Source organism: Rhineura floridana, chromosome 5, assembly GCF_030035675.1.
Source record: "Rhineura floridana isolate rRhiFlo1 chromosome 5, rRhiFlo1.hap2, whole genome shotgun sequence".
Classification (NCBI taxonomy): Eukaryota; Metazoa; Chordata; class Lepidosauria; order Squamata; family Rhineuridae; genus Rhineura; species Rhineura floridana.
Window position 1 is genome coordinate 74,098,426 of NC_084484.1, and position 19,343 is coordinate 74,117,768.

At 41.8% G+C, this 19,343-nt stretch overlaps 1 protein-coding gene across 1 annotated transcript in view; it reads left to right on the top strand.

Moving 5' to 3' along the window:
- The window catches only part of EGFL6 (EGF like domain multiple 6), a 67,495-nt gene that overhangs the window by 15,002 nt on the left and 33,150 nt on the right, over nt 1-19,343 (top strand). The window contains exons 2-5 of the mRNA XM_061627133.1: nt 4,228-4,340; nt 8,984-9,076; nt 16,045-16,164; nt 19,129-19,248. Coding sequence (XP_061483117.1) covers nt 4,228-4,340; nt 8,984-9,076; nt 16,045-16,164; nt 19,129-19,248 — 446 coding nt within the window. The remainder of the gene's footprint in view (nt 1-4,227; nt 4,341-8,983; nt 9,077-16,044; nt 16,165-19,128; nt 19,249-19,343) is intronic.

Here is a 19,343-nt window from a genome sequence, read left to right on the forward strand (position 1 = left end):
TGGTGTATACCAAGGTGCTGTCTGAGTTCTGTTCAGGGGGAGAGGACGTTTCGGAGCCACCCGGTCCACCGCCCTGGCGATCTCCTTATTCCACTCCATCACCAGGGATTCGACCGGGCGACCTTCAGTCAGCTCCATATCCCCCAGCGCATTCAGGAATCCTTTGGGCTCCATCAGGCGTCTGGGGCGGACCATTCTAATAGGTTCTTGTCCCCTGCGGAGGGCGTGCGGCATCGAGAGATCTATATTCACCAGATAGTGATCTGACCATGACACGGGGTTAGAAGAATTCACCCCCATTTTCAGAGCACTATCCTCCCCTCCCGAGACAAACACAAGGTCGAGAGCATGACCGGCTACATGGGTAGGCCCTATATTACTAAGGTGCAGATCCCAGGAAGTCATGGTTTCCATGAAATCCCGAGGGGCTCCTGTGAGGACAGCCTCGGCATGTACGTTGAAATCCCCCATCACCACAAGATTGGGGGAGAGCAATCGCACAGCCGAGACTACCTTGAGCACCTCAGTCAGGGATTCTGCTGCGCAGCGGTGTGGGCGGTACACAAGGAGAATCCCTAAACTGCCTTTGGGCCCAACCTCCAGTACATGCAATCAACAAACTTGGTCTCGTGGAGAGGGGGTCTGGCGAAACACAAAGATTCCCGGTAGATAACTGCCACTCCCCCTCCCCACCTCCCAATCCTCGGCTGCTGTGCATATCGGAAACCGGCTGGACACATGGCCTCAAGTATAGGAGCTGAGGCCTCATCCAGCCATGTCTCCGTAATACACACCAGGTCTGCGTCCTCATCCAGGATCATATCCTGGATGAGTGATGTTTTCTGTACCACAGACCTGGCGTTACACAACAGCAATCGAAGATTGGATGGAGTTCTGCTTCCCCCAGTTATCTTTTGGTGGTAAACAGGCCCGGAACAAGGGATGGATATTAAGCATCTATCCCTAGTTCCCCGATGCTGGCTTGGCCTGCTACCCACGCCCCTACAGAATCTGCCGCCTAGCCTTTCAATATTGTGGCCCCCCCCCACACTAACCCCCTCTATGGCAGCCATAGTATTGGGCAGAAAGAACCATACTAGTGCTGCACTGACAATGGAACCACCCACATGACATAACAAACCACGTTTGAAATTGAGGTGACATTTTTAAAAAGATTGTGACATACCATGAGGGCCTGCTATTCAAAGGGGAGGGGGCTACAGATCCTTGGGCATGCTTGAAGTAGCAATTTGGATTCAAGCCAATGTGCCTTCATCTCATGCTGAGTATCACTTGTGATGAATATAGATAGAAGCTATTAATGTTTTGATGGCCTAAGCATCTTTTATAGTACCATTAAGCACAAAGTATAATGGTAGGATATCAGTTCTATTCTGGTCTTCTTGCTGTTATATGCCTTCAAGTCGATCACGACTTATGGTGACCCTATGAATCAGCAACCTCCAATAGCATCTGTCGTGAACCACCCTGTTCAGATCTTGTAAGTTCAGGCCTGTGGCTTCCTTTATGGAATCAATCCATCTCTTGTTTTTGGCCTTCCTCTTTTTCTACTCCCTTCTGTTTTTCCAAGCATTATTGTCTTTTCTAGTGATTCTGATCTTCTACTTAACCTTTATGATTTAAATATAGTAAACTCACATTGTCCCAACAGTGTGGTGTAGTGGTTAAGGTGTTGGACTACAACCTGGGAGACCAGGGTTCGAACCCCCACATAGCCATGAAGCTCCTTGGTGACCTTGGGCCAGTCACTGCCTCTCAGCCTCAGAGGAAGGCAATGGTAAAACCACCTCTGAATACCGCTTACCATGAAAACCCTATTTGTAGAGTCACCATAAGTCGGAATCGACTTGAAGGCGGTCCATTTCCATTTTTCCAAACTCACATTATGGGGGAGAGAAGCAGTTATTTTGTGGTTGAACCATATTTTTTCACTCTACATTTTCCATTGCTAACGGTAAACCTACAGTAAGTACCTTGACTACAATCCACCAAGAAATATCGCTGCACAGCCTCCTTGCAGGGATGAATGACAGCAGTATTGAGTGGATTGGCCCTGTTGCCATCTTACCATGTCATGCAACTTTTCTTTAATGGGATATTATTAGATCCAAGCCATGTAAAACTTTTTTTGTTTTAGAATAACAATTTTTTCTGTCATATTTCTATCATAAAGTCCCAGGGAAGATTTACGCATTAGGTTTGTGGTTGAATTAATCAAGTTTATCTCCAGAGACAATCCACGGTTTCATTTTACCTTTATGGAAGTTCATGTAAAGTTCATAGTTAGAAGTCCATAACTGTTCTATGGATGGAAGCCCAAATGACACATCACAAGGAGTTCTGTGATTCTCTCCTCTGTATCTTTTTCTTAACCAAAATCAGTCTGGGTAGGCTGCAACTCCAGGCAGATGAAGAGTGGATGGAAAGGGATTGATTGACCCTTTCCGTTCAGTTTTTTTTTCCAGCTCACAATTGATCTCCACCATAAGCTGTTTTTTAAACCCATTGGGGAACAGATACAGGATCCTCCATATGTGAGAAAGCAGCATGCTGAAGTTGATTTTGACCTGGAAAGCAATCAAAGAGGAAAGGGGTTAAGCCTTTCCTCTACTTGGATTTACTACTGCCTAGGGTGCTTTTTATTTTGGTTTGGTTTGGTTTAAAAAACGAATCACCGAGCTCCTTATAATATGGCTTTTATATTATTTTTATTTATCAATCATCTTTTAATAGCATCTTTCTTCTTTTTTAACAGTAGATTTCTTGATAGTTAAAAATATTTTCTGTGACCACTATTTTAGTTATGTAGAGATTCATATTAGAATGTTTAGGTGTTAACTGCAAAGGCAGCAGAAATGACTGCAAAAATGACTACATGTGGTTTTGTAATCATAGAAGTTTAATTTTGACCTAAAACATAGGTTTCTTGGATAGAAACCTACCCAAACCTTAGTGTGTGCTGAAAACTTAACCTCACCTCAAAAAGGATATTGTAGAGTAGGAAAAGGTTCAGAAAAGGTAATCAAAATAATCAAGGGGGTGGAACAATTCTCCTGTGAGGAGAGGGCACAGCATATGGGTCTTTTTAGTTTAGAGCACAAGATGAGTAGAGGTGTCATGACAGAAGTGTATAAAATTATGCATGGGATGGAGAAATTTGATAGATAAATGTTTTTCTCCCTCTCTCATAACACTAGAATTCGTGGAAATCCACTGAAGCTGAATGTTGGAAAATTAAGGACAGACCAAAAAAGTATTTCTTCACACAGCGCATAGTCAAACTATGGAATTTGCTCCCACAGGAGGCAATGATGGCCACTAACTCAAATGGCATTGAAAGAGGATTAGACATATTCATGGAGAGTAAGGCTATCAATGGCTACTGATCCTAATGGATATGATCTACTTCCTCTGTCAGAAGCAGTAATCTTCTGAATACCAGTTGCTGGAAACCACAGGAGGGGAGAATACTCTGGCGCTCAGGACCTGCTTGGTCGCTTCCCATAGGCATCTGGCTGGCCACTATGCGAACAGGATGCTGGACTAGATGGGCCACTGGCCTGATCCTGCAGGTTCTTCTTTTGAAGGTCCTTGTCTACTTTCAAATTCAGCAGATTAGAATGCAGGAAATGTGTTATATTTTGTGCTTTTATTTGTTTCAACTCTTATTTTCTTTTTTGATGTATGGAAGCACTATTGGCTTATGAGGACAGAGAATGGTTTTGATGCACCTGATGTAAATCTTTGAAGTTGAGGAAGTTTCAATCTATCCAGGATGCAGATGGAAGGCTACTTTGACACCCCCTGCATGCCTCCCTTGAAAAGCCTGGAAATGGGTTATTTTTAGAAATTTAACAAATAGAAGTTAATAAACTATTTTGCTGGAGGGCACAAATGCAGATATCTCTTATGATTAAGGTGCTTCAAGAATGTTTAACTTCATTTCCTTCAACAGAATTGCTGTATGAAGTGATGTCTGTGTGGTCAGCCTACTCAAAGGACAGCTAGAACATCTGTCCAGTGGAGATTGGTGGCTCCAATGTCAGTGGGGCAGTGAATCCACTCCGGGTTTTAGTCCATTCGGATTAAAACCCAAAGCGGATTCACTGCCCACTGACATCGGAGCCACCAGCTTCTACTGCATCTGTCCATGCTGCTGGATCTGTAGAGGGCTCTGTTAATTCTTCTGTTCTATTTTATGCACAGCTCAAGAGGTCGCAGGCAGCCACTAACCATGAATCAACCTGGGGTCTGTCGCTATGGCTTTAAGCTTGACTGCTGCTATGGCTGGAAAAGGAATAACAAAGGGCACTGTGAAGGTAATAGTAGCAACCTTTCATTCCCTTGTCTCTAGAAATATATGCCTAAATTTTAATGAAATTGGCTCTCTGATGGGCCTGCCAATGATTTCTCTAATAAAGAAATGAAATCCACATAGTGCTAGGTGATATGAGAGAGAATTTAGGCAGACCCATTAAAATGTCCAGAATGGAGCTAACCAGGATTAACTGAAAATGTTCTGAAGCCTGAAAAAAATATTCTGATCATTTTAACTGATTTCCTGTACAGCACAGACCAACTATTAATAATTTTAACAGAACACATCCCATAATCTACCCCTTTATGTACACGAATAGGAAGAAAATCATATTAATAAACATTGTATTAATAAACATCGCACAGTTGGTTCCTCATGCCCAGGAGATTTGGTTGACCTCCCCCAGGGACCAAGTCTTTTGTGGCAGGCCCTGTCCTTTGATGCTCCCCACCAATAGAGGTTCAGCAGAAACCATCCCTTCTTTCTTTCAGGCGTCTCTTGAAAACAGAACTTTTTTAACAGGCCTTTTAATATGAGCTTTCTTTTCCAACCAATGCAGTACTTATGGATGCTTTTATTATTGTTTTTAACAATGTTTTTATCGGCTTTTAACTCTTATCATGTTTTTGTATGTTGTAATGCCACATTGATATACTTTTATGAAAAGTGCAGCTTATAAGTATTTTAATAAATAAATAACATTACTATGACTATGAAAAATGTTCTTTTCCGCTTAAAATAACAACTAACCACATGGTCCTGAGCACAGCCTGTATTTCCAGGCCAGCCTAGGAATACCTGATTTCCTTGGCTCATTCCGTACAATTTTACAAACATAGCTCATGGAAGCTATTACAGTAGCACCCCACTCATACAGTGGGTTAGGTTCCAGACCCCCGCCGAAAAGCAAAAATCACCGAAAAGTGGAACACCGACAATAAAATGGTGCTGGATGCCCGAAACATGCCAAAAAACTGAACAAGCGCTGTATGAGTGGGGCCCTACTGAAATTGAAAACCTCCGTATTAGTGGAACACCGAGAAGCGGGGCCCTACTGTATAAAAAATGGCTTCAATGATTCCTCCCTCTCTCATGCACACATACACACTTTCAGGACGTAGTTGCTAGAAGGATTGGGGGAAGCCAGGTTTGTTTTCCTCCCCAATTTTTTTTTAAAATCATTTACATATAAGTGTCAGGAAACTGAGTCCTAGTGGAGCTTGTTTTGTGCACAGATGATGTAAATATAGTTTAAAATGCTGCCATGTGCTCTGGAGATAGTGGACAGGTAGCACAGGAGGAAGTACACTGCCACCACCAATCCAAGACAAGCCTGCCCTTACATAGTGCCTCCTGCTAGTCTGATTCCATTTAGGGAAGAGAAGATTTGTGGCAGGGAGCACTACTCACCCACTCAAAGAGGAGCAGTCAACAACACCCACCTTGGGTCAGACCCAGTATCTCTTGTGCACATGATGAGAAAAAGAAAGTGTTTGTCTTTCATACATGCTTATCTCCTTGAGAAACTACATACATTTCTACATCATGCTTAATGCCTTGAGCTTTGACGTGTAGTCTGTGGGCTGGCTCACTTTCTTGAGTCACCTATTCTGTGTGTATGTTATTTTCTGATTCTGCTGCTGCTGCTATAGTCTGTTGTGATATGCAGGGCCCTGGTATGATATGTGGATTCTTGAAAATATATGCAGTAGTTGTATACCTTATAACAGATTAAAATAGCATCTTTTACGGGCTCTGCACCTGGGTTCTATCCAGGTCCCAGTGTTGTTTTTAATTTTATTTCAAGAGCTGACCATTATTTCTGAGGATCACTTTTCTGAGGAAAATTTTTCCATGTTTAATATCTATCCAAGCTTGTGGTGTTAAAGATTAAGAAACTGCAAGGCAAATGCAACCTTTAAGGAAGCCATGCAGAGATATTTATAGCTTTTGATTAAGTGGCATACGTTGTCCTCAGATATTCACATTAATAGAGTATTGGTAATTCCTAACTGCCTAGCATTCTAATGTAAACGCATCTGTGGATTACCTGTATTGTTACTCAGTTTTCAGGCCCCTGGGGAATTATTTTGATGAAGTACCTATAGCTATTTGATGTTCTCTAAGCTTTTAATAAAAATAGCATAAACACAAGGGAGAGGTTTGAATCTTTCTCCAGCTGGATTCTGGCAAGGCTGAATGAACTAATAAAATGTTGACTGTAGGAGTGTTTCTTAGACGTTGCATCTGCTGTCCTGATGAGCTTAGCTTTGAAAAGTTCATATCATAATTGATATGCTCACTAGACTGTTGTCCAATTGCAAAAGTTGCCAGAAGAGCCTTTTCTCTGTGAACCTATATTAATGTACATTGCAGATAGTGAAAGTGTCTCTATCTGTTGTCTGGATAAGTCCTTTATTAATTTTTTTGTATTGTTTGTTTGGAAAAAAATAATTGAAGCTATCACTAATTTTCCTGGTGGTCATATCCTGTAGGAAGAAAATCTAATAAATGTGAACAGACTAGTTATTCAGAGAGATAGCTGTGAACTGTTAGAAAATAGGATATGGGAACCAGCCACTATGATGCTTGGGTGGTATATTAGATTCTGATATGGAAATATGTTCAGGCCCAAATGTGAGCCTCTTTATTATTTTTGAACTTTCACTATCATTTCCAGGGAGTCTGCATAAAGTTAAAATCAATCCGGAAAGAATTTGCATCTGCAGTAGGATCTATAGTAACCTGAAGCAGATCTGGCAATGATTAGAAAGAAAATCAAATCAGGAACATTGTGCGGGAATAAACATTTTTCTGGGGAACATTTATTAAATTCCATAGGAAGTAGGGGGAAAAAAAGAAGTAGACATGGAAGGAGGATGAGGGGAAAGATAATTTTATGTTACAAAGAACAAATCATATTTCACACAGTTGTGAATGTTCTTGGGTTGAGCTTTATGTTGGAAGACAATCTTACTTGGCCACTAGTGATTGCCAATGAATGAATGAGTTTCTTTTGCTAAAAGTATTGGGCACGAAGTATTGAGCACATGTGTTTAAAATTTCTATTATTCTGGCTCAAAATGCATTTCATGCAGTTTATTTAGGACTGCAAAATTATCCATTTTTGTACTGAGATCTGCTCACAGTAGCTAATCTGTTTTAAAAGAGACACAAAGTTTGTTGCTTTGATTTTTTTTAGCCCCTTTGCAGATGAAGGCAGGTGCACATTAGCATTATCAGGCTTTTTCTAAAGGCTTGTTTTATCAAGCCAAAGTTGCAGGGTGGGGCTGTGTGTGGGGGGAAAGAGAATGAAAGTGCTGGAAAACAATGGCACTTGGGAAATACAGGGTCAATTCATATGACCATTTCTAAAATAATTGTATACTAGCTATCAGAGTCATCTGAATCTTTTGTCACATATCAGCTCTCATGGATACCAGACTGTTAATTACGTAACAAAGAGGACAAGCCTGTATGCTGCCATTCAGTCCAAAGATGCCTAAGGAGACTATCAATATAAAACCGTTTAAAAACTTTAAAAAGAACAATAACAGAAGCAACAGCAGGAAGCAAGCATTGGAGAAGTAGCTTATACTTAATCACTCTCTGAAATAACCAAGGTAGAGACACATTTGTGGTTGTGCTGGCTTCAATGCATCTCCATCTGTTTTCTGATGATCAAGCTCCATCCCTTTTTACTCCAAGACCTGTGGAAATGCAGCTCCAGTGCATTTCTCTGTGAAATCAGCTTCCCAGAGAAATCAGAACTGTTTGGTAGATCAACTTATTGCTGCTTTGAGGTGTCTCCAATGAAAATGCTTTGCTGTAGGTTGTGCAGAGATAGTGATTGGTCTAATGCTTTGGTGTGGCCGGTCCTAAAAGGAGAAGCAGGGAAGGGAGATGTGTCCAGCTGTGGGCAAACATGTTTAATGTGTAAACCAAATCCAGAGAAAATAGTCCAGCTGCTTCTGAAGCAGCTAGTGTGTTTGCAGCCCAAATTTTCATTGCTTGCCAGAATGCAAGTGGTGATAGAGACATTTGTCTGATGATAGTCTAAGTCCACAAGTAGATACAGGCCTTGTATAATCAATTTGATAGTCACTATGTGGTGTAGTGGTTAAGGTGCTGGACTACAACCTGGGAGACCAGGGTTTGAATCCCCACATAGCCATGAAGCTCACTGGGTGACCTTGGGCCAGTCACTGCCTCTCAGCCTCATGAAAGCCCTATTCATAGGGTCACCATAAATTGGAATCGACTTGAAGGCAGTACATTTATTTTCATGAAAAGAACAAAATTATTTTCAGGCTGCCTAATCCACATACACATACACCCTACACACCCTTAGAAAACCAAAGCCTTTTATTCCACTTCTTCAGCTACTGTTAACATCTTTCTCAAAACCAGTATCCCTCCTCCTAAACCTTTGCCAGCATTTATGTATATTTACTCAAGCCAATGTGGACATTTTTCAGACCATGTAAAATGGACAAATGTTTTCCACCCTGCTTTGAACTCCTTCAATCTTTTTTTGCTTATTAGCACTATTTTACCCAAATTACTGAAGAATTTACCAGTTGGGCTGTCTTAGTCAGTCTTTCTTCCATGTTTTCACCTCCTATTTCTCTTCTCCTTCTGCAGCTGCCTGTGAACATGGGTGCAAGTATGGGGAATGTGTGGTGCCAAATAAATGTAAATGTTTTCCTGGATTTACAGAGAAAACCTGCAGTCAAGGTATGTATAATTTATCAGTTTTCTTGTAAACTGTACACTTCAGCTATTGCATTCTTTATTCTCTGGTACCATCTATTTGATTGGATCTGCTAGTTAAGAACTCACTTGACTAGAAGGAGAGGGCATGTAAATCTGTGGCAGAGCACCTGCCTTGCATATAGAAGGTTCCAGGTTCAATCCCTGGCATCTTCAGATAAGGCTGGGAAATACTCCTGTGTGAAACCCTGGAGAGCTCTTGCCAGTCAGTGCAGACAGTGCTGAGCTAGATGGATCAATAGCAGCTTCCTATGTTCCTAACTACGAGATGTGATTCATGGTAAAATAAGATTTTGCTGAGAAAGTAGGTTTAATAAATTGCCCCATGTTTTCACCTCAGCCTCTATATTTATAATGAAATAACTGATGACATGGTGTGGCATCATCTGATTGCTAAAAATGTCAATACGTTGTTGTTATGTAGTGATTTTATATATTGTATGGATAGTGCCGTAGTTTTTCATGGCCTGAACTCAGATTTCTAGGAGCAAACCATACATTGCACTGAAATGAGGGTAACGAAGCCAGGATGGCTTCTTTTTGTAAGTGGTAGCAACTTCGGAAGAGAGTGTTCTTTGTGAAAGGAATTGGCAGGGAGGAGGTGGTGCTTAACCCTTTGCCTACCCATTGCTTTTCACCTGCTATTTTTCAGCATGTTGTTTGCTCAACATAGTTTTCCATTTGTGTGTTTACCCTCACAAACATAGGACTGGAACCTCTTAGGGAGGAGAGGGGATCTGTTGCATATGTTTGCATGAAACGTAGTTTGTTTCTCAATGTAACGTGTTCTACAGGTTGATTCCTATCAAGTTTTCCAATTCTAAGGCCACATTGTAGCTGCTGCTCAGAAGAACTAACATTTTAAACAAGTGTGGAAGTATAGGCAGGAAAAATAGTAGTGTTTTTTATTTGCGGGATTTCAGGCCCAAAAGGCTTGATGCTATGCCACCTGAATAACAGCTTAGCGCTATAGAGCATGTCTTTCTACTTTCATCTCCAAAATCTGTCACAGTGGTGCACACTAATAATGTTTTCAGTAGAAATGTGTACATATATAATGAAGGGGGTTAAGAAGCTAAAGCCCTATGGACCTGAAAAGCAGGGGAAAGGCATGCTCCTCCTCTCACTCCAAGATGATTACTTGTCTTGTGCAACTTGTTTATATGTTCTGCTGGCGATCACCACTAACAGTTCAATGCCTGCCCCCTGTTGCCATATGCATCTTTTACTCTCGGTATTCTAGCAACTTTTGCTCTTGCTCATCGTAAATACAGACATCCTGTGGCACTGGCGCCATGAGCATTGTTTGTGGGATGCCCTTATCTGCATTGCAGGGAGACCCTTCGCAAGGTGAAATAATTATATTTGTTATATTTCGATCAGAGACCTCCCGCGTGCACACACACGCACACACATTTAGTTTCAGCTTGAATTTGTAGTGATTTGAGCTGCTCTAACTATAGTAGGCAGATTGTGTTCCTATAAAAACATTCTGGTGTCACTTCTCAAATGTAAAAAAGGACAACATATTAAGGAATCTTGGAATCAACTCAATCTAATACTATTTCTGGCGTTTCACTATTAAGCTATGCATTCTCTGTGGGCTAGAAGAAATGGTACTCTGGCTTGCATAGCCACATGAACATGTGAGCGGAGGCTGATGTCATTAAAACTGGACTGGTAACCAAGGCCTGTTCAGGAGAACACAGGCTTTATATGAATTACGTGACTATGATGTCCCATGAAGGATGTACTATAGTGTTTTCTTGATGAAGTTTACACATTTTGTTAGCAGGCAGTTTATTAGACCGTAGATAAAGAAATGACAGAACATTCAGAAGATCCAAATCTCCCCATGTTGTCTTCTTTGCTTAAAAGCAGCTGCTGGGAGAAATGTGGAGTTTTGGATCGGGACAGCAGCTCTGAGGGAGGAGTGGTCTTCCGCGCTTGCCCTCTGCACTGTTTCCCCAATTAAAATCATCACCTTTCCTGAAGCTGCTATTAGAAGTGAAGGGGTGGGTAGACTGTTACAATGTATCTGTATATATGCATGCGTACACATGGCAGTATAAATTGGATTCAATGCATCTCATGTGTGCATGTTTTTCATGTCCTCATTTAAGTGGCACCCCATGCTTGCTCTCTGGTTAATTCAGAATTTGTTACCCAAGTGTGGACACACTTAAGTGAACTGTGTGAGTAGTTTTTTCTTTTACATGAGTGGTGGTATTTTGCTGGGTGCTGTCTCTTGCCACATACCCTACTTCCATTTGCTTGTCGTCTGAGCCATTTTGTTTCCATCAACCCAAAGGAAAGGATGCTGTCTGCCTACAACTGCTGGCTGTTGCTGAAGCTACATTTGGGGTATAAACAGCTGTTTTGTGCTGAACAGCTCTTGTGCCCTTGCAAGTACAGCAGATAGGGAAGAAAAAAAACACTGCTTACAAATCCCTTTCTCCCAAATCGCTCTCCCTGGCCTGCCTTGTCCGTGTGTGCTTGTGTGTGAAATACAGCGGCATCACTAGCGGGAGTGCGGGGGGGTGCGGACCTCCGGCGTGTGCCCTCCCAGGGCATGGACGGGGGTGGCTGGTCTTGCATGTGCGCATGCACTCACCACGTGCTCCAGGCTGGTGGTGGAAGGCCCGTCCCGGTTTCACCGCCAGCGAGCAGGCGCCTGCTGTCGGTCTCGCCCACCCACCTCCGAGGAGGAGTTGGCTGTGCCAACTTGGAGCGCTTCTCGGCTCCTTTGCCGGCCAACAGCGCGGGGCGGGGCGGGGCGGCTCTGGGTGTCACCCCCCTCAGGGTGTCACCCGGGTGCGGTCCGCACCCTCCGCACCCCGGTAGTGACGCCCCTGGTGAAATATACTGTTTATGTTATTCTCCAAGCCATACCCTGGCTTCCTGTGTTTGTAGGGAGGGTCTGGAGAATGGAGGTGCCTCTGCCTCCCTCTTCCCAGCTGTTCTTTGCCCTGGCAAGGAGTTCCTCAGTGGCCTGCTGGTTCTGTACCTGGTGGGACCGGGTGGGACACACAAATATATTTTTATTTTTGAAACTGCTGTTCTGAGCAACACAGGTAAATTGAAAAACATGTTTGTTTTTTTTAATGGCTGTTTTGCCTGCTGTAAAACATTATTGAAATACTGCCTTTGGTGAGAGTTTGTTATTGTCTTTCCGCAGGGGGGGAAATAAGTATCCACATATAAGTAAACAAATACCTTCATGCATACCCATGATGGACCTCAGGTTTCTGGAGCATCTAGACATCAGAGAATTAGCAACTGGGGGAGGGAACAACGACTCATAGTATGAATTCATCTCATCTAGTACCACCCACAGGAAATATCTAGATAGATTTAAATTGAAAGTGCTCATGCATGGACAAAAGTGCACATGGAAAAACTGAATCTGTGCCACAGTAATACCCGGGCGTGTAAACAGACAAATTGTTCTTATTCATTTTTTTCCTCCAGTATCCCTAAAATTAGGATCCATTTGTGTTTGCCCATGCCAGATTTCCACACAGTAGGGATAATGTCCAAAGGCCTCTTATCTGGTCTGTCTCTCCACTCCAGTGCAGTGTCTACACATAAGAACCATCCATTGCCTGAGCTGTGTGGCGTTGTTGCTGAGGTTCCATATGTTTGTGCTGATACATAAGGTTTTTCAACTACCTAGGATAACCCTAACCCCATACTTGAAGTACCACTACAAAGAAGCACATGGTATTGCTTGGCTCTCGTGAGCTGTGACATTTAAATCAGCTCTTAGACGCAAAGCAGGGTGGATTGATTTATTACGGCAGTGTAAATCAGCCAAGATTTGAACCACCAATTTTGTATAGTTGATTTAAACCAACTTTTCTGTTTTGAAGTTCATATGTTTCTTGAACAAGCAGGCATACCGCCTGGTTGCTAGAGCAGTGAAAACATTTGTCTACTTTCCAAGGACCTTGTGCTATTGATCTTAACCAGTCAGTTATTTTTCCTCTTGGTTTCCTTTTATATAGGAAAAGCAGTCTTTAATTCAATCTGATGGATACATTGTCAGGATTCAGTTTTCAGAAATTACAAAAGTGGATATGTCTTTCTTTCATGTTAAAGCTGTTTTTTAAAGAAAGAAAAAAGAGAGACACCAAATGTTTAGAAAAGTGTTTTGAAATCTGTTTTGACAAACTGGCGTGAAGAATTGCCCTCTTGCCAGCTTTAAATACTTTGATTTAACTATCTGGCAAATTTGAAAGTCTAGGTTCCCTACTAGACAAACTTTCATTATCTGAAAATGCACTGCCATAAAGCATCCAGGCAAAGCATTCCTAATGAGGAGCTAGGGTAGATTGGGGTGATGGACCCACTGTGCATTCAAAACCCTGCCTTGCCAGCCAAGGTGGAACCTGGTTTTGTTTTTTGTTTTTTTTGCTATCTACTAATCTGAGGATTGTGGTTGTTCATGGATCCATGGGACTTTGGATCCAAAGCTTCTTCACCCTGCCACTCCTTGTTTCAGGGCTTTCCATATTGAGCTCCAGGCAGGAGAACTGCCAGTGGCAGCTTCCCATTCAGGTATAGCTTGGGACCTCTGCCATTGTAGAACCTACCCCACCACCCACACACACACTACCAGCACTCACTCTGCCAGTAGAGGCCAGCAGATCAACAATCCTCTGTTTTTCCTATCAGAGAAAGAGAGGCCTGTGGCGAGAGTCTGCTTCCTGACACACACTGTTAAAATTTTGATTTGGAGAATGGAATTTATAAGCTCAATAGCTGAACTGAATAAGTTATGTCACCTAATCCTTAAAGCAGAGTTTTATGTGTACACGTTTTTTATCATTCTGAGTCATCATTGCCATATTTCAGACCATAAGCACAGCTGTCCCAAGAAACCAGTTCTTAATTTATGGGGAAGATTCAACCCCCCCTCCCCAATTCCTGGCTCATTTCTTCAAGCACCTTTCTAAAGAAGGAAAAGCCAGAGGTAGGAGGGAACTATCTGGTGTAATGAAAGCCAAGAGTCTTTTATAGCGTAAGCACTATAGACTACAGTGAAAAGCTGTCATAAACACTGTCCACACAACCTGTTTTGAGCAATGAATACTCATTGGTTTTAGATGTGTTTCGTAGAGTCCTTAAGTCTTCCTTCAAGTTTGTCCTTCAGTTGCAAGGATTTTGCATCTTGGAAAACGCAGTGTTATCCATAGATAGCATTTTTAATAAAATAAAATAAAGATGAATAGCAACCTTGTTATTCTCCCTCCCTTTCATCCGTGCCATGTGAACTGATATTACACTGTTGCCACTGAGTTGGCTCAAGATTTGCTGTTCCACAAACTGAAGGGCTTCTTCTGTCTACAGAAGGGACTGAAGTCCAGCAGAGACTTCCTAGTGGTGGTGGGGAAATCTTTACCTATTCCTCCTTCCCCCTACAGCCCCTGTGCAGCCTCTCATGCTTCTGCAGAGGATCCTCCACACCTATGGGCCTGCTTTTCAGGAGACACATGGGATTTACTGTGCATGAGCTTCAGGGGGAAGAAGGAATTGGCAAATAGCATATCCCTGTCCCCTTCCTCTAGCGTGAGTGGAACTCTGGATCCAACCCAATGGAAAAAAATTGAGTGTATCAAATAAAAGCCTTGGTGGTATAAAAACATCCTGAGATGTATGTTTAATAGGGATGACCCATTTGGCTTTAATAGTGTCAGCCCAGTCAACAAATTGGCACAAACAATTCACACATGAAAAGTGAGTTGAGGAGTTTCGCAAAGTGTTTATCTCCTCAATATGCCTGTTTCACATTTTGAGAACCATGGTTTGTCACACTTTTCCCCATCAGTCCATGATAGCAGTGATAGAATTAAGGCATTACATTCAACATGTGGTTCCCAAAATGCGAGACAGATCTCTGTAGGTCAGAAGTTACCTGTAGTGGCACATGCTTCTCCCATACTCTTCCCGGTGGCCATGTCTGCTTGTTATGGCAACCTACAAAAACCAAAACATGGTTTGCTGTGCATGAGCTGATCACACCCACTTTACCCTCCCTGTTTGTACTGGTGAGAAACATATCAAAATCCCTGGCTTAATGTTACATCTGAACCAGTGATGGATTGTTTCGCTCCAAGCAATCGATAAGCCTCTGTAAGCTGTGATGTGTGAATGTGGTCATGTGTCTTGCCCCTTATCCCAACAGACAGCCCTAGGGTGAAGAGGAATAACCTATATTGGCAAGTTGCCTAATTAAAATTGAAACCATGTTGTGGGTCACATGCAGATCTATACACTTGGTTTGTCTTTGAGTAGTTTGGCCTCAGGTTTCAGAAAAGCTTGACCACAGCCAGGAAAACTTTCTTTCTTTCTTTCTTTCTTTCTTTCTTTCTTTCTTTCTTTCTTTCTTTCTTTCTTTCTTTCTTTCTTTCTTTCTTTCTTTCTTTCTTTCTTTCTTTCTTTCGTTCGTTCTTTCTTTCTTTCGTTCTTTCTTTTTCCCTTCCTTCCTTCCTTCCTTCCTTCCTTCCTTCCTTCCTTCCTTCCTTCCTTCCTTCCTACATAGGTGGTTTACAGTTCTAGTTTTCAGTTATGGATTCTTACCATGTCCAAGGCTGAGAACGTCTGGCCTGTGGAGACAAGTCTACACAGCCACTCAGTGCATAACCAATATTGTAACAGCTGTTTTCTTTCCTCCCTTCCCTGGGCAATCTATCTACTGATACAAGACACTTCCCTAGATTCTATCAGGTATGGGAAATTCATGCTAGTATTTGTAGCGTGCACACCACCAGATGGTCTGCTGAATTCTGTCTTTCAAGAATCTGGCTCACTCAAATCCTGGAGATACTTTTTCCTATGAGAATTTGAGACTGTAAAATAACATTACAGTAAGTTATTTCGTTTCCTCCAAAGATCTACAAACTCATTTTCTCCCCCAATGATTTCTGCAGATATCAATGAATGTGGATTGAAACCACATCCTTGCGAACACAGATGTATGAACACACATGGCAGCTACAAGTGCTATTGTCTCAATGGGTACATGCTCATGCCTGATGGCACCTGTGCAAGTAAGTGACAGTTTTATATGAGATTCAGTAAATGTGGCAGGATTCATTCCATATTGTAACTAGTCATAAAATAATCTCTGCCTCACAATGTAAAGCAGCTAGTTGATTTAAGCCATATGAATCTCTCAGTACTACTCAGTGCTTTCAGCATTAAAGGATATTTTTAGTACTATTTATATTTTAAATATAATATATATTAAAACATATATTGAGGTAGATCTCATTTGGATTTGGGAGTATTTTCTACCTTGACAAATTAGTGCTTTGTTGTTGTTGCTGCTGCTGCTGCTGTTGTTGCACCCCTTAGGAGCCAGGAATGGGGGATGCTTTTTAGCTCTGACCCTTTTCCATCAGAAGACACTATATCTGAAATTTTAGCCATCTACAAAAAGCATTATCTGACAGCTTGAGAAGGAACGGGGGCAATGAGTTTTTAAAAGGGCCTTGCATTTATGAACACAGATTTAAAGGTTTCATGTTGCAGAAATTTTCATTTCACACTTACACATCCAGTTGAGACATGAAGCTTCCCAATGGAATGGTGTTAATTTTGGAAGGGGTAAAGGACAAGGTTCTAACCAGATTGTTGGCTATAAATGCAATGTTGAAAATGCCCAAAGAGATAAATCAAAGAAAAGGCTTACTTTACTAGCTTGAAGTGTAAGCAGTAAAGAGTAATGAGACTTTTTAGTGGTTTTATTTAGGTATGTAGGAGAAATTAAATTCAGTTTGTGTTTAAAGCAGAATGTATCAAATTTGCACTTTCCAAAACCATATGAGAACTGAAACACATCCATCCTTCAAAATTTGCACTTATTCAGATTTTGCAATGCAGGTCTCCAATTTTCATGAGGATTTCTTTTTTAAAAAAATTGCAAATTGCTGCAGAAATGTGGAGAACTGGAAAAATGAGCAATGGAGAGAACCGAAACTGACAGATTTTTCCATCCGTAGTTTTATTGCCTTTTTATAAGGGCAACTTTTTCTCTCACTCAGCTAAGAGAGCTGCAGAGATTGAAAAGCAAAAAATACAAATACTCAAACACAGTTCTTCTGGATGAGCTGTCAGGCAGAGCTTGGAAAAGTTACTTTTTTGGAACTACAACTCCCATCAGCCCAATCCAGTGGCCGTGGGGCTGATGGGAGTTGCAGTTCAAAAAAGTAACTTTTCCAAGCTCTGCTGTCAGGTATGGTTTCTAAGCTACAGAACAGCTTAGAGTGGAGGGAAAAACATGCAGCCAGAGAAGCTGCTATGGAAGCCAGGGTATATAGCCTTGTAGCTGATATCTAGGTAAACATATTTAATGACAGTAATATAAAAAAGGGAAGAAGCACATGTGGGAGAAAACCACACATGTGAATGGAGCCTTTTAGCACAATCCTACTCCGTCCTCACATGTTGATGGATGGGGGAGTGGTGGTAAGAGGATGTGTGGGTTTCTCTTTGCCAGTGGAGAGAAATACTGTTGTTGCTGCTGCGGCTTCATCATGGCACAGACCCCAGCTTGAACCTAGTGGTGGAATGCTGCTGCTGAAGATTCTCCTCCTGGTAAATGACAAAACAGCGTTTCCAGGAAGAATGCTTGGGGCTTTCGGTCAGTTGGATCCAAGCCCTGTGGATCTCCCGTGGGCCCCGATCCTTGGGTCCCTCACTTACAGCCTGGAGCTAGCATAACAAAGACTAAAAAACTCCAAACAACTCACCTGCTAACCCACCTCCTGCCCTAGGTGGTGTGAGCTGGCAAGGCTTCAGAGGCAGTGGTGGATCTGCTGCTCAGCTTTGCGGCGCTGACCACCAGACCTGCTAGGATTGCACTGTTATGTGCTAGTTATTTGTTTTATTTAGTACATTTCTATATTGCCCTTCAGTTCAAGACTCCCAGTGTAGCATACGTATTAAAATATTTAAAACATACATATAGCAAATGCATTGTTAAAAATGAAGAAATAGTAGAACCTACAGCCATACTGATCGGTAAAATTTAGCAGAGCAGATAAAACCATAGTTAAAAATAATTTAGACAATATGCTGGAATGCTTGGGCAAAATAAAATAAAATAAAGGATTTGTCTGGCACCAAAATTAGCACTAGGAAAGCTTCCCAAGGAAAGACCTTCTGTGTTACAAAAAGAAAAGGCTCTTTCCTACCTGCCAAGCCTCAGATGCCTAGCATCAGGCACCTGATGAAGAAGTAAGGCTCAGGCAGTCTCATGTGGTAGAGGCAATCCTTCAGGCATGCAGGTTTAGAACTTCACAGATAACCACTGCTGTGCCAATAACCCATATTACTATTTTTGAAATTGGTAATATGGTGTTCCAACTACCAAAGAAAAGTACTCCTCAAGTTCTTGAAAGGTTGTCACACAGAGGAGAACCAGGATCTCTTCTCAGTCATCCCAGAGTGCAGGACACAGAATAATGGGCTCATGTTACAGGAACCAGATTTCAACTGAACATCAGGAAAAACCTCCTAACTGTCAGAGTGGTATGACCATGGAACCAGTGAACTAGGGAGGCGGTGGGCCCTCCAGCACTGGAGGCATTCATGAGATAGCTGGACAGGCACCTATCGGGTATGCTTTAAGCTGGATTCCTGCATTGAGCGGGGGCTGGACTTGATGGCCTTAAAGGCCCCTTCCAATTCTACTATTCTATAATTCTAAGCCACTTTTTAAATCAGAAACTTGTCTCTCTTTGGCAGTGGGAATAGCAGTAGCCAAACTTTATTTATTTATTATTATTTGATTTATATCCTACCCTTCCTCCCAGCAATAGCAAACAAAACTCCAGCTGCATATGTGCTCATGCCTCTTCTTTGCATTCCAGTGCTTTTTATATCAATAAATAAATTCATTTTCTTGGGGAACAGATTTTAAGATAATTTTCTTCTTTTAATAAAATAATCCTCTTACGCAGTTTTATCTATTGCTAGTCTAGCCTGTGACAAATTATGTGTCTTTCAAGATTCCAGGACATGTGCTATGGCGAATTGTCAATATGGCTGTGAAGAAGTGAAAGATGATGTGCGATGCTTGTGTCCATCAAGCGGACTACAGTTAGCACCAAATGGAAAAACATGCATAGGTATACATCTGGATGTCTTTATGCTCTTGATGTCATTAACACAAAAGTTCTAAGAATTTGTCCTGTGCTTTATGAACATAATAGAATCAAACAGT